At 43.1% G+C, this 27,191-nt stretch overlaps 1 protein-coding gene across 4 annotated transcripts in view; it reads right to left on the bottom strand.

Moving 5' to 3' along the window:
• Positions 1-27,191, bottom strand: part of NRK (Nik related kinase) — a 1,461,188-nt gene that overhangs the window by 653,140 nt on the left and 780,857 nt on the right. For all 4 annotated transcript variants that reach the window (XM_069612728.1, XM_069612727.1, XM_069612725.1 and 1 more), the window contains 2 exons: positions 13,293-13,365; positions 1,099-1,300 (listed from right to left, as the gene is read on the bottom strand). In XM_069612728.1, the coding sequence (XP_069468829.1) occupies positions 1,099-1,300; positions 13,293-13,365 (275 nt within the window). The remainder of the gene's footprint in view (positions 1-1,098; positions 1,301-13,292; positions 13,366-27,191) is intronic.

Here is a 27,191-nt window from a genome sequence, read left to right as displayed (position 1 = left end):
TTCCAAAGTCCTATGACTTGAGCAAATCTGGATATGCCCCGGGCATCTTTGAGATGCTCGCGGCAAATGTGGTTCATGTAGATCCACCCAATGGCATCTCAGAGATGCTCCAACCGTCTGCTGATTTGCTCCAGTTTCAGGCGGTGCGAGTCGGGTAAAGAGTATAGGGTGCAAATCTGAGATGTTCAAAGGGATCTTCTAGTGTGTTCCAAGGCCAGCCTTTACGAATCAGGCCCAGCATATGCACATCAGACAAATAGCCAGTGGGTGGACAACACCTCCTATAAAGACTGCACTGAAGAGCACATGGAAACATAAGGATGCGTGTCAGCAAATCCTGACCACCAAAGGGTGGCCTTTTCTGTTACTTTCTTCCCATATGCTTCTCACGGCTTGCAATAAGTATTTGCCAATTGAAACGAATTTAAATTTGTATCTACATTTTATCTAGAAGGACAAATCAAAGAAAAAAAGCAGAGCACTAATTAGGATTTACAGAGTAAAGACACCCTATTAAGTGTCCCATCTTCATTTGTAATTAATGTATTAAGCATTGCATCATCCTTACTTCCCTTCTAATGACCTCCCAGTGGGATCCTCCATCTTGCATTTGGTCCCCATCACATCAGCCCAAACACGAGTGACTTACTCATTTCTCCCACCTAGTGAGAAGATTGCATTTTTGGGGGATCCTTGTTTTAGTTTTAATTCCTTCTGCATAATTCAAATGAGAGGGATTCTTGGATGACATTTATACAATAAGTGGTATTCTTTATTGGATAATTGTCAGAATTAGTATACTTTCAAGAGTTCTCGGTATGTAATGCAAATCGTATGCAATACTAGTTCGAGAATCAATTAAATTGCAAAATTCTTGAATCTCCTGGTATCTCCTAAAGGATGGAAGAAGTTTGATTGTTATGGATTATTCCACACAGGTGTGCATGATGTTACTCTAGGGGTTCCTACCTATTTAGTTATATCCCACCATGTATCTTGTTAGTGCTTTCCTAACTTTCAGATGGGCGACCATAGACATAGGCTATTTCTTTAATACATTTTCAGTGTAATGGAACTTCATCCCCCCCACAATCTTACATCTTCCAGCCGTTTCCTCTGCTCCTTCTGCTGTTCTATCCTTTTCTGACGCTCCACCAACAATTGCTTTTTGTATTTCTCCTGGTCTTTGAGCTGCTGCTGGTGTTGCTGTCGCTGGGGGTCTGAGCGGTTTTTGTTTTCCTGCTGGAGCCTCAGAAATTCCCGACGGAGGGTGGATTCCCCGGGAAGATTAACAATGGAGCTGCAAGAGAGGAAGGCAATGAGGTGAGCTTCTACAATCCACCCAACGGAAGCAGCCAGAACCTCTCTTCCTTGTTTGAAGATTGTCAGATGCAGGGTTAGACAGTGGAGCATCCTTGAGCAACTTTCACCAAAATCATGTGGTCAGGATGCCATTCAGAATACATTGAGGTGAGCCTAGAGGAAAGCACATTAAAGCAACACTTTGTAAAAACCTATTTAAAGAAATGATAAAATGGCAGATGTATAAAGTGACTAGCTCTAACTTTGCCCTATTGTGAAACCCTATGTATTTTTTTAAATGTTGGCCATACTCTCCCCTATCAATAAAAAAAGGTATAGCAATCTCACAGCTCTTGAGACTAGAAGTGGGAGGACCTAAGAGCTCATTCCTCAATTAGCAGAAGTTATTTGTTGTTCAAGTCTTGGAGTGGACGACTTCCTACTACTGCGAGGATGTCAAGCACTATGTAGGCTTGCCTATTTAAGATGTGGTGCTAAGCAGGAAGGCAGCCATATGGGGAATGTCACATGACTGCTATATTCACAAAGTATTAAAGAGGGCGGTTTCAAGCTGACTGCTGTTGTAGGGAAAAAGGGTGTCTAGCGATAAAGTCACCTGGGAAATGGCCACCAGGGGGAAACATTTCCCCAAAAATGCACCATCAGAAAAATCAAACACTTTCCTCAAATATTCTCGGATTGGATTCTATAATATAAAATGATGCCCTTACTAGAATATTTGGGGACATTATTTCAGAGGTCAGGAAAAAAAAGTCTCCTACCTGGTGACCTTTTCCAGGTGACATTATCACATGGAACAGGAAAGGGATGTCAGGTCCTCAGGGATCGCTAGTTAATCCTGCAAGGATGTTGTCACATGTCTGGTGGGGTGAAGATGTAGAGACAATGGCTATGTAGACTACATCTTTTAAGTGGTGAAGGATGGAAAAGACCCAGTTTATCAGAAGACCATGTGACTGCTGACATTCTAAGGTCATCTGATGACCTAAATGGGATCTAGCTGTTAATCTGCAGCAGGGCAGTACACAGATGACTTGTGTTGTGGAGAAGTGACAGTAAGGTACACAGGGACTATTCGTCAGTTCTGCAGGGAGGTTAGAGACCTGTGTCACATGACTCTTGGCAAGGGTTAGGCTTTTCTGCAGTCCTTCGGTTTCAAGACAACGCATTCAACTAGGTCTTTGTACCTTTTTACCACTCAAAAGACCCCTAATCTTTCAAATATTAATCCATAACAGGGTCTTACATAAGCGTAAGTTGCATTTGTAATGCTGTACCTTTGTGTTAAAATCCACAAAACCATTGTATTATATATCATGTAATTTACATAGATGTATACATAGATGCTGTTTTCACTATTAAAAGAATGCTTTATAAACTGATGAAAATAAAGTCCCCCTCTTAAGCAGCTTGTAAATACCTAGACTTCAGACATCAGACATAAATCAAAGTTCCAGAGAGATGTTGACATGGCACAGAAATGAAACGTAACACCTAGTTTCCCTTACTTAAATTGAGGGTAAATAAAACTGTCACACAAACATTTCAAGCAAACCTACCCAGTCAAAAGACGTTCATGGTCGCTGAAGTGTGTATAGAATTAAAAAGGGAGGTTTTGCAAGAGGTTATCCAGAATCCATCAGACTACACTGAGGCCAAGGCACAGCTGCCCTAACACTCAAACATACACTTATGTCCAGCCAAGTACTGGATGGAATGGGAAGCATTGGCAAAGCTCTACACAGAACTCAGCCTCCTTCCTTAATCCCCAAACACAACTTCTTCACACATACATGTACTCACTTGGCCCAATTCTGACGTGATAAAACTAGAGAAGAAAGCTTACATTGCACCCTTCAGTTTTCAGCACCAACATTCTGATGCGAGTGGAAGAATTGGAGAGAAGATGCGCTTTCCAGCAGCAAAAGCTGCTAAATTCTATCATTTTGATAGACAAATGCATTTTTTAAAAGACTGACACTTTCCTAATTTTCAAAAGTGTCTTTAAGCTTTCAGTGAACTAGAAAAGTAGTGCTGCAGTCTGGGAAATGCTATTTTTATAAAGGGGAAATGTGTGCAGTAGAGTTTAATGACACCTCACAGGTGCTGTATCTTAACTTCTTTTTTTGACATGCATAACCAGGGGTTTTGGAAGGAGAATCCTCTCGCAATGCCTGCCCTGTGTTCCTGATGGTTGCTAGGACTGTTGCCAAGCTGTAAATGGGACACATGCAAACGTCAAGGCTTCGAAGTCAGGCACCTCATTTTCACTTTGACAGAATTTGTTGTTTTTAAGGTAAGTGTTCTTCCTTGATGGAAGAACACTTTCTATTTTTGCGTGCACTAGAGAATCGCGCCCTCAGTCGACATACCATACATGGAAGATCAGTATTATCAATGCACAGGTTGTACTTATTGATAACATGCCAAGGAGTTACTTTAGAACCCACCATTCCTGCATATCGTCTAAAGTCAGTTGAACATATAGAATTGTGGTATTGCCCAGTTTCAGCAGCTGCCTGTTGAGGAACAATGCATGCACTAAGTGTGCAGAAGTTGCTCGACCAGGAAGTGGTGGCAGGTGAGGTAGAGGTTTTGGGGTGTAGGTGGGAGGGCGTGTGCACCTATGTATGTGTGTGTGTGGTGTGTGTGGTGTGTGTGTCTCTATTTGTGTGTGTGGAATGGTGGCAGGTGAGGAGTCTGGGAGCAGCAGGGGTGTCCTCAACAGAACACAAGACATTGAGTGGGGTGAAGGGGGTTGTGGGAGAAAGGAGGGCATCCCTCTCATTGGCAGAGCATAAGGAACGGGGCACTCGGAGCAAATTATGTTTCTCAGCAGTTGGACCCGAGCTTGGGCAACTGGGTTTCTGTGAAATCGGACTGCGGGAAAATATCATAGATCCAGAAATGCACAGTGCCTGTCTCTTACTACTGTACATGTCTTACACTCACACACACACATTAATGAAAAAGTGTGGGTTATGGACCAGAAAGACACAGCTTCCAACATGTAGTGCTATGTTCTGTGACGTCAAAGATGCTCCTGTTGCCAGAAGTAGTCGATGGGCCAAGGGGACAGACTATGTATAGTTATAAATGTACAAAAAGAACAACCAACCCCGATAGTTGTAATAACTGTGCTTTTGGCTTGCCACCAGCCTTTCCACTACCAAGTCACACCGCTGCCGAGGCAGAACTCCTAGAGTGTAATTCCTTTCTGATGCCAGTGATTGTGAAAAGACAGACTCTTGTGAGCTCACCTGAGTAATAATTGGCAGTGGCATAGAGAGATGAGAAATCTCCTCAGTGGGTGGTCTTTCACCCCACTGATAGCAGAGCCCTCCACCTAGCAAACTCTAAGAAACCTAGAGGCTTCACTCCTTTCCGGTGATTGACTCCTGGTGCATGTTTCCAAGAGCGAAAGAACCCTTCTGTGCCCAAATACTATCTCCCTTACTGGTTCTCCATTCTGCTCCAAGCTTTGAAATAGACCCTAGGCAGGATGCTAGTCCACCCACTGCTATCTTTTGGCCTCTTCTACAGGGGCAGCCAAATCAGGAACAGATGGAGTTGGGGTCTCTGTTGGAAGCTGGGATTGCTTCAAGCCCTCTTGGTCTTGTGTTGTCATTTATTTTTATTTATATATTAATTCATATTATTAAAGCGCACATCAGCCCATAGGCATCGTGGCGCTGTTACAGATTTACATTGCTGGTTACAAAGGAAGGCTTAGTAGTTACATTGAAAATTGCATTTCAGATTCATTTTAGGGTTACATAGTTCATAGGAGATAGCATATGTTTTCATTTACGGTTCATCTTGGGGTTACATAGTACATAGAAGATAGTAAATACAGTGCAGCTTGTGGATAGGCCGGGCGATGAGGGCTAGGGCGCTAGGGTGTAGTATGGGTTATAAGAATAATGTGGCTTTGAGGGTTTTGCGTAAGGCGAGCAAGGAAGTTCTGAGTGCATTGGGGTGGGCATTCCAGAGTTTAGGTGCGATGTGAGGAAAGCCAATGCCTCCGGCGTTGGCTCTTTTTATCTAGGGTACGCAGAGTTGGTTTGCAGGGTGAGAATTTTGAAGTTGATCCTTTCCTTGATTGGGAGCCAGTGGGCTTTGCGTCTGGCCTGGGATATGTGGTCACTTTTTGGAATGTGTAGGGCTGCACAGAGCATGTTATTTTGTATTATTTGGAGCCTGTTGATGTTTTTCGTAGAGGTGCCTGCCAGAAGGGCGTTGCAGTAGTCAAGTCTAGGTCCTTTTGTGGCTCTGGCAATGGATAGGCAGTTTTGAGTGGTTAGAAAGGGTTTTATAGCAGTTATAAGTTTGGTGGTGTGAGCAGAGGCGGAAGAGATGGCGTTGACCTGTCTTGTCATTGAGAGTGTAGAGTCTAAGTAGACTCCAAGGGTCTTTACTGATGTAGAGACTGATATATTAGTGTGGTCCATGGTGAAGTGAGTGTATTTAGTGTTGAGTTTGGAAAGAATTTCCTTGGGGCTCAGAATGATGATCTCAGTTTTATCCCCATTTAAGCAGAGACTGTTGATTGACATCCAAGTTAGGATGGTGGCATATATCTGGAGGAGAGCTTCTGCGACGTGGTCGTAATCTCCAGTGAGAGGGAGGAGGACTTGGGTGTCGTCGGCATAGTTCGTGCATGCTGTGCCGAGTGCATCCAACATGCCAAAGAGAGGTTTGGTGAACAGGTTGTAGAGAGTAGGTGCAGTACAGGAGCCCTGGGGGACTCCACAGTTGATGGTTGTAGGGGCTGCAGGTGCCTGGTCAGAGTAGAACTTCATAGCCCTTCCTTCTAGGAAAGAGGTTATCCAGGGGGTGGCTTTGTCCGAGAAGTGGGCTGTGTTGGACAGGTGGGAAGTGAGGATATCATGGTCAACAAGATCAAACGCGGCGGAGAGGTCGAGGAGGAGCACGAGGGAAGGTTTACCATTATCCATTATTTTGGTGATTTGTTTCTTAAGATCTAAGAGGGCGGCTTCTGTGCCATGGCCTTTGCGGAAGCCTGATTGTCTGCTTCCTAGGATGGCATTGGACTCCAGATATTTTTGGATTTGGATGTGGGCGGCTTTATCCAGGATTTTGAGGAGGAAGGGAACGGTGGTGATGGGGTGGTAATTGTTGGGGCAGGTGGGGTCTAGGGTGTTTTTTTTTATGAGGGTGCGAACCCAAGCTTCTTTTAGGCTTTGTGGTACGATCCCAGAGGAGAAGTATGCATTAATAAATGCTGTGATGATGGGAGTGAGTGAGTCTGCGCATTCTTTGATGATGGTCGGGGGACAAATGTCCCCTTTGCAAGTGGATGGTTTGATATCCTTGAGAAGGTTGGTAACTTCTGTCTCTGTGACTTCTATGAAGGCGAAGAGAGGTATTTGAGATAGAGGTTTAGGAGGGGGGGGCAGATGTGGAATGTCCTGATTGGGGAGGGCTTTGCGCTGAGTTATCATTTTTTCTTGGAGCATTTTGACTTTGTTGATGAGAACATCCTGAATGCTTGGACACCAAGCTTTGTCTTTGATAATTTCATCCGGGGTAATGGTGAGATCTTTGAAGATAGTGAAAATTTCCTTGGATTTTGAATTAGCTTTGGAGATTCTTTGGATGAATGATTCTTCTGATTTGGCTAGGAATATGGCTTTTTTATACGTGGATGAGATCTCTTTAAATTCATTTAGAGAGGATTGGTTGGGCGAGTATTGCCATTTCGCTAGAGCTCGGCGCTTATTGGTGCGTAGAGTAGATAATGTTCCGTAAACCATGAATTAGAGTGCATTGATTTTTTCTCTTTTTTTTCTTTTGGGAGCTATGGACTGAATGGGGGTCATTACAACATTGGAGGTAGCCATGCCGCTATTTGCGGAATGGCTACCCCCATTCGGGGTACCAGGTCCAGGTTTCTGACCTTGGAGCTCCGGATATTTCCCCATTCCAGGAACCCATCCCCATTCCCATTCAAGCCCCCATAGGGCTCAATGGCAATAGGGAGCATGCTAACAATGGGCCTGTTAATGATGGGCCTGTTTTTAGCATGCTTGTCTGCTCGCGGGACCCGCTAAGGACGCCTGGTAAAGTCAGGCATCCTTAGCGTGCTCCCGCAAGCAGACTTGTAATGGGGCGGTAAGGGTTTGACAGCTCTGGCACCTTTACCGGTGCCGTTAACCCCTTACCACCAAGGTTGTAATTATCTCCAATGGCTTGGGTGAGCACCTGTGCATAGGTGGTGGCCAGAGAGAGGGGGGTCTTTGTTAAATGGAGGTTTAGGTTCAGGCATATGGAGAAGTGGTGCGAGGTTGATTTTAGTTTGTTTTTTCGAGCTTCTGACTTTGGCGGGCGGGGCATACAAGAGTATCTTGTGATTGGGGAGGGTGGGAATAGCAAATTGCATGAGGTGGTGGTCTGTCCATGGGAGGACTATGATGTTAGTGATGGACGAGGAGCAGTTGTGGTCTGCGATCCAGTCGATGGATCGGCCTTTGCAATGAGTTGGAGCGGTGATGTTCGAACCCAATATGGGCGAGTTCTTTTGGCTGGGGAGGCGGCTGCTTTGTCCTTGGGGTCATGCTTGCCTTAGTTGAGGTCACCTAGTAGGATGGTTTTGGTTGAGCTTTTTAGGTTATTCCCTATGATTAGGAGGAGGTGTTTTTGGTAGTTTGGCAGTGAACCAGGTGGCCTGTAAGTGATTAGGATGTTTATGGTGCAGTTGGGGGAGAGAGACAGTTTGGCAGTGAGAACATCAGCGTTGTTTTTCCATTGTTGGTTGCAGAGTCTAATGGAGAAGGTGTCTTTGAAGTTGAGGGCTACACCTCCACCTTTGGATGTCTTGTGGTCCTGTCTCAGGATAGTGTATCCTTGAGGGAGGGCAAGGGAGAGGGAAGGGCCTGATGCTTCATGTAGCCAGGTTTCAGAGATGGCCAGTAGGTCAAGTTTAAGGGCGGTGATGAGGTCATTAATCTCCAGTGCATGTGCAGGGAGGAATCTGGCATTGATAAGCGCTCATTTCAGTTCTGTGTGGGTTGATATTGGTAGTTGTTGGACGTGGGCGCTGGGGTTAGAGCCAGGGGGTGTAGTGAGTGGGTGATTGTAAGGATGAAAGGGATTGAGGCTGGGCGCGCTGCTTTGGGTGTTGGTGTGTATGTTGGGCAACTGGTGGTATGGGGAGGTGTGCGTGTGGACAGTGTAGGGGTACGAGAGCTATGTCTGAAGTTTCTGAGGTCGATAGTGGGTGGGGTGCAGCAGTGAGTGGTGTGTAGCTTAGTGCAAGCTATGAGTCTGCAAAGCCTGGGGTTGGGGAGGGGTTGGTCATTGAGCTTAATGGTGAGAGGGCTGGGCTGGGTGTACTGTAGTGGGTATGATGTGATGCAAGCTATGAGTCTGCAAAGCCTGGGGTTGGGGAGGGGTTGGTCATTGAGCTTGATGGTGAGAGGGCTGGGTGTACTGTAGTGGGTATGATGTGACGTGACTGTGGTCTAGTAGTGGTGAGAGATCTGTGTGCGTGAAGGACATGCTGCAGGTGGACCAGAGGGCGAGTGTGATGAGTGCAATGGTGAGGTGGGTGCGGTGAAGAGTGGTGGGCTGGGGTGGTGGCACTGTAAGGTTGGTCGCAGGAGGATACATTTGTGCAGTACAGTGACAGCATAGTGTCTAGTGCTAGTACAGAACTAGCTAAGCAGATTCAGTAAACATTGTGTCATAAATAGGTATAGTCCAAAAAGGGTGGGGCAGTTCAAGATAGGCAGTTCAGAATAGGCTGGTCCAACATGTGTGAGGTCATTACAATCCAAAGATAGGCTAGTCCAGTATAGGTGGGGCAGGGGCATTTCAGAGTAGGCTAGTTAAACAGAAATAGGGCACATGCAATTCAGAATAGGCTAGTTCAACAGAAATAGGGCAAATGCAATTCAGAATAGGCTAGTTCAACAGAAATAGGGCAAATACAATTCAGAATAGGCTAGTTCAGCTAGTTCAATAGAAATAGGGCAAATGCAATTCAGAATAGGCTAGTTCAACAGAAATAGGGCAAATGCAATTCAGAATAGGCTAGTTCAACAGAAATAGGGCAAATGCAATTCAGAATAGTCTAGTTCAACAGAAATAGGGCGAATACAATTCAGAATAGGCTAGTTCAACAGAAATAGGGCAAATACAATTCAGAATAGGCTAGTTCAACAGAAATAGGGCACATGCAATTCAAAATAGGCTAGTTCAACAGAAATAGGGCACATGCAATTCAGAATAGGCTAGTTCAACAGAAATAGGGCAAATACAATTCAAAATAGGCTAGTTCAACAGAAATAGGGCAAATACAATTCAAAATAGGCTAGTTCAACAGAAATAGGGCACATGCAATTCAGAATAGGCTAGTTCAACAGAAATAGGGTAAATACAATTCAGAATAGGCTAGTTCAACAGAAATAGGGCACATGCAATTCAGAATAGGCTAGTTCAACAGAAATAGGGCAAATGTCATTCAGAATAGGCTAGTTCAACAGAAATAGGGCAAATACAATTCAAAATAGGCTAGTTCAACAGAAATAGGGCAAATGCAATTCAGAATAGGCTAGTTCAACAGAAATAGGGAAAATACAATTCAAAATAGGCTAGTTCAACAGAAATAGGGCACATGCAATTCAGAATAGGCTAGTTCAACAGAAATAGGGCAAATGTCATTCAGAATAGGCTAGTTCAACAGAAATAGGGCAAATACAATTCAAAATAGGCTAGTTCAACAGAAATAGGGCAAATACAATTCAAAATAGGCTAGTTCAACAGAAATAGGGCACATGCAATTCAGAATAGGCTAGTTCAACAGAAATAGGGTAAATACAATTCAGAATAGGCTAGTTCAACAGAAATAGGGCACATGCAATTCAGAATAGGCTAGTTCAACAGAAATAGGGCAAATGTCATTCAGAATAGGCTAGTTCAACAGAAATAGGGCAAATACAATTCAAAATAGGCTAGTTCAACAGAAATAGGGCAAATGCAATTCAGAATAGGCTAGTTCAACAGAAATAGGGAAAATACAATTCAAAATAGGCTAGTTCAACAGAAATAGGGCAAATGCGATTCAAAATAGGCTAGTTCAACAGAAATGGGCACATGCAATTTAGAATAGGCTAGTTCAACAGAAATAGGGCAAATGCAATTCAGAATAGGCTAGTTCAACGGAAATAGGGCGAATACAATTCAAAATAGGCTAGTTAAACAGAAATAGGGCACATGCAATTCAGAATAGGCTAGTTCGACAGAAATAGGGCAAATGTGATTTAAAATAGGCTAATTTAGTGTCGAGTGGGCAGATGCAAGATAAGTAGGTTGGTCTAGTATTGTAAGAAGAAGCACTTTTGACTGAGATAATTTAGCAAGTCAGCGGTGTGGGCCAAATGCAATATGGGAAGTCCTCAGAGTAGTTTTCAGATAGGAGTCTGTAAGTAACTTACATATGCTGGTATTGAGCTCGCGTGGATTACACTTGTAAATGTTCTTGAACGCAAGAATGAGGGAGTCACTTGAGAGTGAAGTGGCAAGGTTAGGAGCGGTAGCGAGAATACCGATTCCTTGCATGGCCGGGGCTTACCGGTTTGTTGAGGAGTGTGGACTTTGGCTCTGCCTGAGTGCTAGATATATGGTGGGAGCAGGAAGGGGTGAAGGGGTCAATCAGATCGACCCCTGGTACTTGTTCTAAAGACCGCCCTCTGCAACCGTGAATAACCTAAGTAGAATCTTGTGACGTAGTCACAGCTGCTACCACGGTGACTGATATGTGCCATTGCAAAATGGATTATCCTGGCGTTCCCAAGTCTTTTATATTGAAATAGGGCCTTAACGTACAACAGACCAGTGGTCGAAGTGAGCGGGAGCGGTTGGGAGCAGTGCTCCTCTACTTTTTTAAATTAGGATTTTCTGCTCCTATACTTTTATTTTAAAACGAAACCGTCTGTAACTGTTTCATTTTAAAATAACAGTGTAGGAAGAAGTTGAAATGTGCACTTTCAGTACACTACACTGAACGTTCCCTTAAACAGCAAGTGCATGTGTTTGGGGGTTTGTATTGTGTGTGGAAGGCGGTGTGGTGATGGGGCTTGTGAGGAGTGGGTGCAGGCTAGCAGGGAACATAGTTCCACTTCTTTTCATACACTTCGACCACTGCAACAGACACAGTTTGTCTCTCTCTTATAAAAGAGGTTATTTGTGGGGAAGGTTGGTGTGGGTCCAAGGAGAGTTGGACTTTTTTTTGACAGACCCTTGGGCACTATGATACTCCAAAAGTGGAGGTGACCCTACAAACCCTGTGGCTCTTAAGCTAATCTCTTTTGAAAAGTGTTCTACAAATTGCAGTATGTTACCCCATTTCTTCAAATCCTTTTTGAGGGAAGAACCCCCATGAAAGCTATGGTGATGGGTAGGTCTTCTTGCCTCTTCGTGTACTTATAGCCAGCCAGTATGTTAGTTTACCAGATTTCGCTTGTAATCGCAATTGGTTATTTATAACACGCTTAATACCCAGAGGTTTCTAAGCACGGACACGGGGATCCGCTATGTGGCTCCGCTTCATCCTGCTTCCAAGCGAGCGCGTTGCCCCTGCGTTATCCTCGCAAGCCATGCTCAGAAGTTTGCCTAGAGGCCTGAGCTGCGTTAAACACTGGAAAAGCTGCTGGTTCTGATGATTTTTAGAAAGGGCTTTCTTTGCATTAGGAAACTAGGACTTCCCTTTGACCATACATGTCTTTTGTGTTTTTCAAGTAGATCATGGAAACAAAGGTCTCTGGCGATATCAAGCAGTGCAGCCCTCTTTCTTCATAGTGATGGAGCAGGAAAATGGTAACTGTATTGCTTGTTAATTTGTTTATTTATTTGTATTCATTGGTTTCTCAGCGCAACTAACATGATGCACCAAAGTCACTTCAGAGTACTCTTCATGGCACAGCGTAAAACAATGTGTAGTGAACAGTGCAGACCAACCTGGGCACACTGTGTAAAGCGGTCCTTTGTCCTCTAGAATATTTTTCTGGGTTTGGGTTTCATAGTTCAGAATTACTCTGAATAGTGATAGATTCATAGTCACCTTATATGCCAAGGGAATTCAGGGGTTTAGGCACTCACCCAGACGTATGTGCTTAGTCTACATGACAACGGTTTGAATCCCAGCTGGGCTGACCCAACCTTCCATACTTCTATAAGGGGGCAATTATTAGCATTACATTGCAATTATAGCAGCACCCAGCATTGGATGGAATCTGGCCTGAAGCACTATATGAAATATGCATTACTACTGCACACGCCTGCCATACGAAGGCGTTCTAGCTGTCAGCAAATGCCAGAACACATTTTCCTCTCAATATTATTGTGCCAGATCTTTTTGCTAGTTTAGTTTTGCTCGCCACTGATCCCTCCTCAAAGACGGGGAGAATGGGAAGGGTCGCAGATGGTTGTCAATGGTGGGTCACCCCCGGTAAAAAAACAAAAAAATAATAGCAACAATAAAATACAGAAAACAGGGCACTCCTGTGGCCAGCTTGTTCGGCTCTGGCAAAAGGAAAGCAGCACATTCACCCCGAACCCATATCAGGAGGCAGAATAGAAGTGAACTTGGAAGGAAGCACATGCTTTCCAGTTCTCCTTCCGGCGAGCGTCCTGTGACGCTATTGAGCGCGATCGCCTTGGGAATTCCTTGTACACAAGCGATTCTTTCACAATAAAAGCCCAAGAGCCAGGATCAGGGCCCACGATGAAACGTGGCTGAGTCCTATTGCGAGGCATGTGAGCCGAGCGCATGGGCATGGAACAGATGGACGCTTTGTGCTGTTGTGGGCAGCCTGGGAGTGGGCCTGTTTGCTCTAAGCTATTACTCTTCTCTCACTCCTTTGCCGGCCTAGGGCCCAGGACAAGCACAAGCAAAACCCTTTCGGAAACATTGATTCATTGTTTTGGATTTAGGAGATGGGATTTACCTCGGCTCTCCTTCATCCTCGTGCACCTCATCCTCCTCTTCCTCACTTCCGCTGTACTCGTATCCGGTTTCATCTAGGGCAAGGTGAAAAGAAATGTTACATTCTGAAGGAACACATTACAAGTAACAGCTGGCAAACGAGGCCACGAAAGAAAGGAAAGGACGCTAGAATGCCTATTTTAATGATGCACTTTACTACAATTGGACAGGTGCATAAGAGCATTATACAATCACCTTCATGCACACTTTGTTTGGTCAAAAGTAAGTTGAAAACAGCATATGCAAAAGAAGAAGCAATAGAAAAAAATCTTTCGGACCCAAGATAATAATAAAATGTAATTTCTTTACTCATAAATGTGATGGATCCAAACAACTCATCTATTTTGGGAAATAATTCCACAAGGATGTGCATAGGAACTTCTAAATCCAAGGACTGACATGCATTTGAGAGTTGACTTAAAATGAGACAGAGAAAAAATCGTCTTCCAAAGGACAACCTGATTTTTTTAAAATGATAACTCTTGGAAAGCATTCTAACCAGTGGCGAAACACAACATTTGGAGGAAGCTCTGCGAGCCATGATGAGGGCCATCCCCTCAGCTAGCTGTGCCATACTCCAGGACGGCCTGGACCACCACGCATACTCAATGCCCATGATGATAATGATCCCACAGTGCCACGCGTGCACTGCACTGCGTGAAAGATGTATGTTTTTTAATCAAAGCTTAAATCTTTTACCTAGCCCAGAAACAAGAGAATGGCATCGAAATGTACCAGCCACCACTGGCGGCTGGTGAATGCCTTAATTGGAGGGGTATACATATTTGCCACACATATTTGAGAGTGGCTGAACAGTTGAGCATAATGAGGGAGCTGTAGGAATAAGTAGTGTGACTTTCAACCATTGCAAGAATTTTAGTGTGACCCATATAGAAAGTGTATACCAGTGTACTAATAATGATGGTGTTGCAGCTGTAGTGTGTGGCATAGCTCTGCTGTGAGACACTGGTCAGAATAAAACAAAACAAAGAAAGGTGCAAGCTTAGTATAGCTTCAATTGATTGAATAGAATAGCATAGCATAGCATAGCGTGGCATAGCAAAGCATGACGGTGTAGGCTAACAATTAACACACTAATTACTAAGTACTAACCCATTAACCTTTAATCTTAACCCAACTAATCTAATTCGTGATTAGAGTGGGCAAAACATAGGCCATAGCCCACTGTGCAAACCATAGGTGTAAAATGTAGGTGCAGACTGTGGATGATGGCTTAGAAAATAAAATGCACAAATTGCAAACCAATCCACAGTGATGGGACGTGAGGATCAGGGCACAATGAATCTGCAGAATTCAGTTAGCAAAGAAAACTCATTGTTTGAGCAGGAGAGCAGGATGGTAATGTTGCATGTTCATCCGGGCCTCCGGGCCTGGGGTACAAAGGTGATACAAAAAACTAAAAAGACTTCTCGAAACGTACTAAAGGGCTCGCCATGCTAGGGGAAGTGTCTGAATAATGGATGACATAATATGGAAATAATATACTTTCTGTAGAACGGTCTAAGACAAGAGGGTTGGCAGAGAGAAGGCTTTAAAAGGAAGAGAGAGTTAAAAGGAGGGGTCTTCTGCAGGGAGAAAGAGGAATAAAGAAGAGATTAGAGAAAGAAGAGAGACAAATTGGAGAATTTTGGGTGTTTTGGAAAGCGTGTGAGGCTGTAGAGGAGGTCCCAAGCACGACCGCACTCAAAGCGCCCATTTTGAAGTGCCAGAAACGTTCATGCCGAGATACGTGACGTACGATGAGCAAATAAACCAGCAGAGAGCCGCAGTGGGGCTCTGCTCGGTACCAATCAGACCGACAGCACCTAGTGAAGTACCGACACCACCGAAAACATGGACAGTAAAGTACCCATTAAGGAAACCATATCAGCAAATAAAACGGAATGAAGATCGTCTGAGTACAGTCCCTGAAGAGGCCATGAAAGTCCTAAAAGAAGATGAATGGTGACATCACAAGAACTCGGACTGACTCTCAGATAAAGAAAACGACGACCTGTGAATGACGAAAAGAGACGAAACACCATGGATAAGTGATATCCTGAGTTGAAGTTAAAAGGACGATGTCAAGTACAAGAAACTTATGCCACAAGAGCGATGAAGATATGCAACCAGTTTACACGTGTACATATGCTTGGAAATGCAAGAAAGATGATGAAATCGTGTGCCTTGCTATGCTTAGTAGGAACTTATAGTGCGGCAAGCGCCACATACACATATCTACCTCAAAATGAGCACTTTATATGATGTATATATCCACTTTGCAAAAGGGCAGAACCAACCGCAGGTTACTAGAGGCCCCAGGAGCGAAGGCCCTCAAACACGGGAATCGAAAGCCAAAGACAGAAACGAAACTCAGATGCATGAGACCCATGCAAAGAAACCAAGGTCATCTTACCTGACACAGGCTGATACAATTCATTATGCCAAGAGCGGAGTATCCTGTTCAAAGGAGTCGAGATAAGCAGCAGAAGGCATTTGGTGGACAGAAAGCTAAAATCAAATAAACTAATTACATGGAGATGGAGCCGATTTCACAGTCCCGAACACACGTGACCTACCAAGCAAGAAGAGTTGGGGCCTTCACACCTATGCGCAGTCTTGAGCCATACACAGATATCCGAGTTCTCCCAGACAGAGAGGCACCATCAAGGCCTACAAAATAGAAATTAATTGACACATGGCTAGTGGGTCAGTGATGGATGGTGGTACTGGTTGGTGAGAGGCTAGGGGAGCTGACGGGCACCCTGCACCTGGCCGACAATTATGTATGCTGCTAAGCAAAGTGGAAAAGTTCAAGGTGACGTGGTATCAACCCAATCACAATGTACTAAGTAATCTAGGATCCTATAGTATGTAGAACCAATGAGACGTCGTACTTTTAGTGACGTTTACAGTAGCCATTTTGAAGGAAGGGCTTAGTTGCCCCACCTGACATTGTCTATCCAATCCCCTATCCCCGTTACCATATACAGATATAGTACCTATAGTAAAGTTACCTTCCTATAACCAATAGAATTGCAAGCAACATTTATTAGCGTTTCACATTAGCGATGATGAGTTTTTAGTATAAAGGATGTGGTTTTTGTGAAGTTCATCGGAGTTGAAGCGAGAAGGAAGATCGAGCAACCGCTGATGTTGATAACTCCCTGTTTTTTGTACTTGTCATTAAATGGACTACCTTTATCAAACCATTGAGTTGTCATTATTGATTTAATGCTTGAGTACAAATCTGCATCCCCATCCATCTCACGGGTGCTGCTATTCCATCTTAAAGTGCTGTTTGGGAAAACCCCAGTCCTATGGGCCGGCTGGGGTCCCTCCTGCACAAGGCGATCTGAGATTGACCCAGCCTGTCTGCTGAGCGTATGCAGGAGAGGAAGGAGGGTGTCTTTTACTGAACTGAATACAGTGGCTGACTGGAGCATTGGGTCTATGTGCTGCGGAGAAGGAGTTTTGCTGTCAGTGACGCAGGCAGAGCACTTCTAAAGCTCTTAGAAAGCTTAAAAGTGACAAACAATTAGAAAGATATTTTAAAAGTATGACATCATTCTTTTCACGCAATAAAATATAGTGGTTTGATCTCTGTGCGCGATCAGTCATTTGCAGGATTGCGTAATCAACCAGATGCTTGCAAAGTTGCTGAGATAGCTCAGCATCGCTTGCCAATTTCTCTTGTGGGAGGTCAGAGTGTTTTGTTTGCGTTTGCTGAGAAGTTCAGGAATGCATACAATTTGGAAATGCTCCATGTTATTATCGGTAGAAAAGAGACAGCTACAGTTGCATTTTAATTACGTCTATTCACGTATATATGAGTGTTTATGTTATTCTAGGTTTTTCTAATTGTGTTTTGATAAAGCGTATTTGTATCCTGCCCCATTTTAAACAATTCCAGATAAATGTCAAAGAGCATTATTATAAATATGTGTGCGGTCTATCATTGTGTGTGAGTTTTCTTTCAACATATAGAGGATTGTGTTTTCAGTGCTGCACTAAGTCTGGGATTGTAACCAAAGAGGACCCCACATCGAAAGGGTATTACAGCAAGCTAATTCCCCATGTTTTAGATGCATGTCGTTGCAAGTGGTGAAGGTAACCAGAGATACACAAAATTCTACAAAAGCCCAAATCAATGACTGGGTGATGGGGGGTCGCTGCCTGAGAACATTATTTGAATAATGTATTAAAATAGTGCATTATACAGCACACTTTCTGTAACCAATGAGGTAAAAAGAAAGGCAGTTTGCAATTAGTTTTGTGAGGTACCTCAATAGATGTACGTCAATAACAGTGCACATGAGCATTTCCCAATGCATTTTTGATGCTTTTCCCAACGATATATGCCAGTATAAAAAACAATTTCACGCTGCCTGTGCCATACATTTCCTTGCTGGCTGCCCCAACATATGCCAGCATTCGCATTTAAGAACATACTTGCTTGGTGAATAATTCCAGTTTTATATTATAAGAAAACAATATATGCCAGTGCCCTTACATTATAGCATACTCCTGTTGGCTTTGCCATTAAAAATGCCACTCCTCACTAAGACAACATGTCCAAATTGGCCACACCAATGTAGGCCAGTCTTGAAACATAACACTCATGCTTTCTTTATCATAGATGCCTAGTAAAACATGTCAGCCACAGTAAGAAATGTCTAGAATTGCTGCACCAAAATTCCAGTGTAGTTACGTAATAACAAGTATCATGCTTGCTTTATCATAGATATCCAGTAAAATACTTTATCGTAGATACTCAGTATGAAATGTCATGCCACTGCAAGTAATTGCCTTATCTGGCTGCACCAAAATACCAGTCTAGCCACGTAATAACACTCATCAAGTTGCTGGCTTTGTCCAAAAATGCGAATAAAACTGTCATTCTATGTGACTTTAAGGAAATCTCAACAACGCTCAAGTGCCCACCAGTCCACCCAGCTTCTCGCATGCACACATAATCACATTTATACCCAGCCACTCACCAGACACTGACGCAAACACCTTCTCTCACATTGAGTTACATGGACACCCAGAGTATCCACACTGCATTCTCCAGATGCGCACCCACCCACAACATTCAAACACAATCACATTCATATCCTTTCACCTACCAGTCACTCACTTTTACACCTTCTCTCACATTCACTCATACCACATGTGCACCCAGAACATTAACACTGCATTCTCCACATGGGCACCCAACCAGAACTTTCACACACATTCACATTAATACCCATACACTCACCAATCACTCACCCATAACCGTTCTCTCACATTCACTCACAAGCACACCCAGAACATTCACACTACATTTCATACATGCACTCACCCAGAACATCACACATACTCATTATATTCTCATTCACATCACATGCACACTCACTACCAAACAAACATATACACCATACACATGCACACATGCATATCTACGTACACACCCAACATGTATGCATGCATAATACATACATATACACACTACATAGACAAAAAGTGCATTCTTACCTGTTGCTGCCCAGGTTCAGACTGCCACTGCTCAGTTTTCACTCGGGCTGCAGCCCTTGCGCCACGCAGACAGGAACCAGCAATTAGTAAGTGCCTTCTGGTTCCTGTCTGACATGCGCTGGGGAGCTAGAGGTGGAGCGCCTCCTTCCCATGCCAGTAGCCTGGCTATTCACAGTCAGCCCCGTCCATCCCTCACCCGGAAAGGGGGATGTGGGGACCCCAACTATGTCATTGATTCTAACTGGACAATCTGTGGGCTGTCTGATCCTGCATAGCCCGCAGACTGGTTTGTGTAGGCACAGATTGTTCAGAATGCTACATTACAAGGCTAATGGCAGCTCAGAACAGATATGTAGCCAACTCCTCACCACTAACCAGGTGGATATACCAATAAGTTTTATGTATCTATGTATATAATTGTGCTACCAAGAGAGACATGTGTTGTAATTGCTTTATAGAACACATCACGGGCTGCACAAAATGTTTTGGGCACATAAAACACATGACATGCCCTCACTGCGCTCAGCCCTTTCACCCTGTCTTCGGGAGCCATAACTCCTGATACCACCCCACACTGGGTCTATAAGGCTCAATTAGGACATTGGAATTTTAGCAGTTCCATTATAAACAACACAGATTCAGAGGGCAGAAATGGCTGCTGTAGGTCTACTATCCCGGCATTCCAACGTTCCCCTCTGTCATTCCTGGTTTCAAACAGAACATTATATGCTCATCTGGAGGGTTTTCTGTTAGCTAAAATTCCCCATGCATGGTCCATTACAAGGGCTCCCGATGAAGACTAAGATAAACCAGAGTATTCTCTTTGTCCAGAAGTGGGGTCCAGTGGCAAAGTAGTGGCAGCAGAGGCTCATCTATAATGGACGGCAGTGCATTAATCTGCCACCCATTACAGAGTATACAATCAACAATAGGCTGCCCAGTGACAAATCACTGCCTAAGCTGCAGGTTGAAAGCTGATGAAGTATGTCTGAGCCTGTTCTGAGTGAAAGGCGATTGGCTAAGAGTAACTCAACCCGCGTATGCCCAATGGGCCATTCAAGACTGGGGGCATTATGCATTAGCAGCCAGGCTGAGGTACCGCAAATAATTAGGGCATAGGCTTTGCTCCTGCACATCCAGCCCTTGGTGGTCTGCCATGGGCATTGAAATTGTGAAGCACTCAGCTGTGCTGCAGGAATATGATCTCAAGGAGAGGTGTGATTAACACCTTCCCCCTATTTTCTGATTCCTGTGTACAGAGAGCACAGGGACGATTCATCTGGAAGCAGAGAAGCATGTTGTGAATTGCCAGAGCTGAGCCAGCCGAGAGAGTGCAGATAATTTAAAGTTAAAAAGATGTTGCGTGTGTATTGTGACGAATCCAGGGAATTTGTCTACTTCCCCAAGACAGGGCCAACCCCTCTGGGACAAGGGAGGTAAGAGTGCTAAGCTTAACACCCCCCTATGGGCAGGGAAAGCAGGCTCCCACTTGGGCCTCCCCCTTTGAGGATAGGCAATCCATAAACAAGGATATGTGTAATCCTCCCTCATCTCCGGAACCTAAATGTTTTGTTGGTTAAATGGGATTAAAGCGTATAATAACTTGCACCTTCCTACAGTAATGGATGGTATGGTTATGGTTTCTGACCCTATTAGGGCACCATCCACACCAAAGAGGAAAAAGCAGAGAAAAGACCCGACCCATGGTTGTGTGGATGATAAAGACCCGATCAGTGTCACCACATGAAGAGAGAGTAGCCTGTGGTGCTGCAGAGTCAGAGCAACATCCTCCTGGGAAGTGTGGTAAAGAGAAGCCAGCACACCCCCAGTATCGCAGATTGAACTGTGGTCAAGACCGCAGAATGCTCGACAACCCTGCAGATACACCGAGCAGAGAAGCCAGGCTCATGAGAATCCCAAGCAGTGGAGAATGCTTAAGAGGAGAATGAGCAGCGTATCAATGAACCAGGGTGAGAGAAACCAGACCCCAAGGTGGGGTGAAAGAAACCAGACCTCAAGGTGGGGTGAGAGAAACCAGACCCCAAAGTGGGTTGAGAGAAACCAGATCCCAAGGCGGGTGAGAGAAACTAGACCCCAAGGCAGGGTGAGAGAAACCAGACCTCAAGATGAGGTGATAGAGCCAGACCCCAAGGTGGATGGGAGAGAACAGACCACAAGGTGGGGTGAGAGAGAACAGACCACAAGGTGGGATAAGAGAAACCAGATCCCACTGCCGGGTGAGAGAAAGTCGACCCCATGGTAGGATGAGAGACTGGAAACCCTAGATGGGGAGAGGGCAACAGAATTACAAGGCAGGCAGATTGGCCAAGACCCATAGGAAGGGTAAGAGTAATGAAACCCCCAAGGTGGGATAAGAGAGAGCAACCTGAGACCTGAACGTGGGTTAAGAGAAACCAAACCCCATGGTGGGGTGAGAGAAACCCAGCCCCAAGGCAACGTGAAATAAATAGAATCCGAAGGAAGGGTGTGAGGCCGAGGACTCAGGGGGAGGTAAATCCCAGGAAATAAATCACTGGACAGAGTACCACAAAATTCTTAGGTGGGGAGACCAATGAGAATGCCTGATGTGGACATAGGAACCAGGGGTTTCCCAAGGATGGAAGACAATCTGAGACTGCGACAAAGCACCTGGTGAACCCAAGGAGAAAGAGACTAATCTGGCATGCACCCCAAGGAGGGGAAGCTGGAAGAAACATTTGCTGGTGTCTCTTGCTGGAACTGTACCTTTCCTGATACAAATACATTACAGTGGGGTCAGAAACCAGCCCCCATTTTATCATTTGGGTAGAAGACCCGTATGATGCCTTTTCTGTAAGTCAGGCTCTTTTTAGTTCAAAGTGATAAGGACAGGAATCAGGATAGGATAGGATAGGTTTCCTGGCCAGTGGACGGGATTGTTTTGTAAGAGATCCTGATGAGCACCCTTTTCAACTTCTTCTTTTCTTTTAGAATGGGGCTGAGAAATCTAGGGAAGGTATAGGTTTTGTGTGTTTAAAATAACATGACGTTATCCAAAATGCCACCTTCTTCATCTTCCCATTTTGACTTAACACAGTATTTATGCATGTGTCTGTACATGCAATGGGTTGTGTGTGCTTGTGTGTGAATGTGTCCGAGTGTGAATGTGAGCGCAAATCAGGGCATGGGGAAGACAGTCGGTGATGGGGTTTGGAACCGTACCAAAGGTGCTGGCCCAGCAAGGAATGTAATTTCATACCCATCAGACGGATGCCATCTTACAGTGACCAGTGACAATACGCCACTTATTAGGCACATTTTAGTGCAAGTTTGAATTTACAGTAGAAGTACTAATTGATCTTATTGGGAAATGCAAACATGTGTCAGTCAGTGTGTTTGTGTGTACTTCCAGTGAAAGTTCTGGAATTATTGGGAACATCCATCATGACTGTATACTCACAGTAGCAGTAGTGCAAATATTGGACAAAGTTACCCAGAGGGTGTACTTAGAGTACAAGCTTTATTGGGCTAAAATAACACCTGCTTGTCTACTTGCAGTAGCCGCAGTGGCCTTTCTGAATAACACAAGAATATGTGTGTTTTTACAGTAACAGTACTGGCCTTGTTGGGCAAAACCTTCATGATTGTGTAGTACTAACCATAAAGGGCAAAGGCAATCTGTGTGTATGTGTGTGTGTGTGTGTGTATGTAGTTAAAGTGTCAGTACTGGAATTACTGGAGAAAAGCCAACATGAGGGTGTGTGGGTGTGTGTATGTATGTACTTAAAGTGTCAGTACTGGAATTACTGGAGAAAAGCCAACATGAGGGTGTGTGGGTGTGTGTATGTATGTACATAAAGTGTCAGTACTGGATTTACTGGAGAAAAGCCAACATGAGTGTGTGTATGTATGTACTTAAAGTGTCAGTACTGGAATTACTGGAGAAAAGCCAACATGAGTGTGTGTATGTATGTACTTAAAGTGTCAGTACTGGATTTACTGGAGAAAAGCCAACATGAGGGTGTGTGGGTGTGTGTATGTATGTACTTAAAGTGTCAGTACTGGAATTACTGGAGAAAAGCCAATATGAGGGTGTGTATGTATGTATGTACATAAAGTGTCAGTACTGGAATGATTGGGAAAAGCCAACATGAGTTATTACAGTAGCAGTATTGTGATTATTTGACAATGCCACCATAACGGTATACTTACAGTACTAGCTTTAATGGGACTAAATAATATGTGTGTGTACTTGTAGTAGCAGCAGCACTTACCTTATCGAATAAGACCATCATAAGTGTGTAGTTATATCAGCATGACCGGCCTTGTTGTGAGCATGTAGATACAGTAGCAGTAGTGAGAGTCTTGGACACAGCCATCATGAGTGTCTAGCTACAGTACTATTCCTATTGGGTTAAGTGAACACATATGTGCATACTTGCAACAGCAGAACTGCTCTTTTTGGACTATGGGAACATAAGTGTACAGTTACAGCAGCAGGGGATTATTGGGTAAAAGCCATCATGAATGTGTAATTATAGCCACACTATTGACGTGATTGGGCAGTCCTGTTACTTATAGTCACAGTATTGGTATTATTGGGCAAAGTCTTCATATGTGTGTTTACAGTAGCAGTACTGCATTAATGGGAAAAGTCCACACACAAAGTGTGAACTTACTGAGGCGGTACCGGGTTTGTGTTGCGGAACATACAGTGGGAAAATCCTATTTGTACTTATTAAACTAATATGAAGGTTGTTGAAGATTGAGAAATTGGCTGAGACATGCTGAGCAGAAAAGCAGTACATGTTGCAATCTGGTATAACTGGGAGAGCCCTGGTGAACATTCTGATCTTAAAAGTATTAGGAATAGAAACAAGTGAAATTTAGAGTTGAGCTAAAAGATAATACTTTTGGCTGAGGAAGGCAATATAATGTGTTTCATATAAATAGGCACATGATGTGTATGAACATTTTCTTAAAAAAGGTGATCCCAAATTAGTGTAGTTGTATGTGTTTCCGTTTGTTTTTCTAGTAGGGGTAAGTAGAAGTTGCGTTAAGTAGGGTTAAGTTTGAATTATTGGGCAAAGTAATACATTTGCATTGACAGTAGCAGTACTGCATTATTGAGAAACATCAACACAAAGTGTGCACTTACTGAAGCAGTACCGGGTTTGTGTTGTGGAACAAAAAGTGGGAATGACTCATTTGTATTTATGAAACTAACATGAAGGTTGCATAGGATTGAGCATTTGCCTGAGACATGCTGAAGCAGAGACATAGCAAATGTTGCAATGTGGAATTACTGGGAGAGCCCTGACAAAAGGTCTGAACTTAATAGTTTTAGGAACAGAAGCAAGTGAAATGTGGAGTTAAGCTAAAAGATGTTACTTTTGGCCGATGAAGGCAATATAATCCATTGCACATAAATATGCACATGATATGTATGAACAAATTGATTGCAGTTGTAAGTTTGTTTTTGTGTTTGTTTTTCTAGTAGGGTTAAGTAGAAGCATGGGAGGCATTGATTGTAGTTCATAACTAAGCTTTGTTATAGGTAAAGAAAAGGTGCCAACAGGGCACAAATCTTGATGCATGTTGTATAACTGTGTCTAAAATGTATGGAAATTAAATTGTGAAGTTTTTATGTTGTGTATTTATTGTGTCATCTTACTAAAATAAATGTAAATCTTCATACCACTGCAAATAAATGTATTTATTTGCAGTGGTATGAAGAAATGTATGCTGTTGTTTGAGTAAGAAATAATATTATGACACACATTTTGAAGGGTAAACATAAGGAAGCAGTAACTCATCTAATAACACTAGGTTTTGTGAGAATGGATGATATCTTTGGAATCTGGACAAGTGATGCCTCTCATCAATGAGGGGATGGATAGGAGGCTGATGTCTTGACTGTGGTTTGTCAATGACTGGATCCACGTTAACAGTGTGTCTGAAACGACCTGCCTCACAATGGTCATCAATTTTGCATCCTGCTGTAGGGGAAGCTATACAAATGGAAAGTATGCAAAGTAAAAGTTAAAAATAAATATATTATCATTATTATTACTATTAGGGTATTTATTGAGAGTGGACCTAGCGTCGGGAAGCAATGGAGCAAAATATATGGACTGCAACCTATGCAAAGCATTTGTTAAAAATACATGCAAGTTAATATTGTTAATACTTTGATGTCGGCAGACTAGCTACAACAAGTGACAGTAAGTGACAAGGTCCAAAAACAATCTGTTCAGTTACATGGAAGAATACTGCACTAAATGGGAAATGGTGCATAAGGAATGATAATCATAGTATTGTATTAAAAAAAAATAAACAAGTAGAGGCCTCCATTAGTTTTGCTTTGTTCTTTGCAGGACTGATGAACAGCATTACAAAATAAAATAACGTACAGAAACTTGAAGTGTTTATCTTTACCAACATGAGCCTGATTGCAAACATGTCCTAATGCTGTCACTCTTTATAGAACCAGTTAAGATATTGCAATGTGGAAAAGGGAAAAGAAAAGTAATTTGAAAAGTTGCATATGTGAATGAAACCACAATTTTGGGTGGACAGGAACATTGCAATTTCTCTGTTCTCAGTAACACTGCTTGGGCATGTTTTCCCAAGGGTTTGAAATCCAGGGTTAAGGTTGGGCTATAAACTTCATGACACTACCTAGATTCACAAAAAGGCCCAAACATTTTATTCTGAGCGCTACTCATTAACAAACTCAATTTGTTACAGGGTTTAACCAACAATTTCCAAAAAATACAAAGATTATATTATGGTAAGCAGGCTCACAGTGGACCTCCCCCAAGTAATCAGCAACTTTCTTCAAATAGGTTTTATAGCTTACAGAAATCTAATTTTACTTCTGCCATGGATGGTGTAATCACTCTAAGAAACCGAATTTCAAATAACTCTTTGACAAGTATTCCCACGAAAACAAACCTCTCAGGGAGTGCATATGGCTCAGCTCTGAGCCTCAAAAGACCAACACCATGTGGCCTGCTGCCAGGTCAGGAAAGGGAACTTCTATTTAATATGTTGTTAAATAAATAAGAAGAAATGCATCTCTAAAGTTTACATGTGGGATCAGATTTTCCTGAATTTCTTTTGATAGGAATGTCGTAGCAACGTACTTTGCTTTAATTCATTAGAGTGAAAAGCTCTATCAGCGAGATGTAAAATGATTTTTTTTTATATATGTTTAATTATGCAAATTAGATTAATGTAGGTATTTTGTGCAGAAACAGTTCACGTCAATGATTCATATATCCTAGAATATATGCCAGATAGGCTGTTATTCTGAGATGGGAATAGGATTGTTGAGTGAATGTATCAGAGAATGAAAAGAAAATATCTGTGACACACATATCATATGTTGTGCTGAGATGAACATTGAATTGTCAGATTTACCGGAGTGATAGCAAACTTCAAACTAATTAGTAGCTTCATCACAATTATTTAATGTAGAAATGTCAAAGATGTCACCACATCAAATAGGTGGGAAATTGGGTTAGGAGTTACTTCCATTGATATGCCTAAAGAGTATGAAGGGGTGGTTTAGTGTGATTTAACTTTTGGAACACTGTACTTTCATGTAGACTGTCAGATCAACATGGAGAAATCATATCCATATTTAAGGGGAGTGGTTTCTAATCTATAAACGTTGAAATCCACGGATTTTGGGGAACTCAAAAACACAAATACACACTCCCTGATTGGGATTGACTTACTGGCAGATTGACTCAAAGAAGAAGATAATAAGAAGAATTGATAACAACAGGAGCGTCATAGAATAGCGTGTCTCCCCTCATATTGGATTATTGGCAGTCCACTGTAAGAGAGGCTTGCATGGAATTAACAGCACTCCTTCTTCAGTGAAAAAAGGAAACAAACCAATAGGCTCAATGCAGAAGGAGAGAAACCAGGCTGTGGATGAAAGCTGACCCATCTTGATGAATGATGCCCATCTGTTACCAGTCAGGGAGAATTGAAGGAGTCTTTAAGAGGATGCCCCCTGTCCGTGAAACAGCACACAATCAAATTCCTATGTAAATATAATGCTAAGGGGGAATATAATGTTGAGGGGAGGTATACTCTAAAGGGGAATGGATTAAATCCCAATCCCTTTTATTCACGAAAGTACTGAGGGGATGGGGTATATCAACTGATATACATGCTAGGAAATCACTACAGAATTTTCACAAAACTGAACTTCACCAAGAACGCATCAGGGAAAAAATTGAGTCTCAATGTCTAACTGATACATCACTACCCACTCCTCCAGAACCATCGCATCAAAATATAAAACCCTTTTCTTTCACTAGCAAGACAGAGTCAGAGGTCCTAG

Source organism: Ambystoma mexicanum, chromosome 5p (genome assembly GCF_040938575.1).
Source record: "Ambystoma mexicanum isolate Mex_15411 chromosome 5p, UKY_AmexF1_1, whole genome shotgun sequence".
Classification (NCBI taxonomy): domain Eukaryota; kingdom Metazoa; phylum Chordata; class Amphibia; order Caudata; family Ambystomatidae; genus Ambystoma; species Ambystoma mexicanum.
This window is presented reverse-complemented; position numbering and strand designations above follow the sequence as displayed.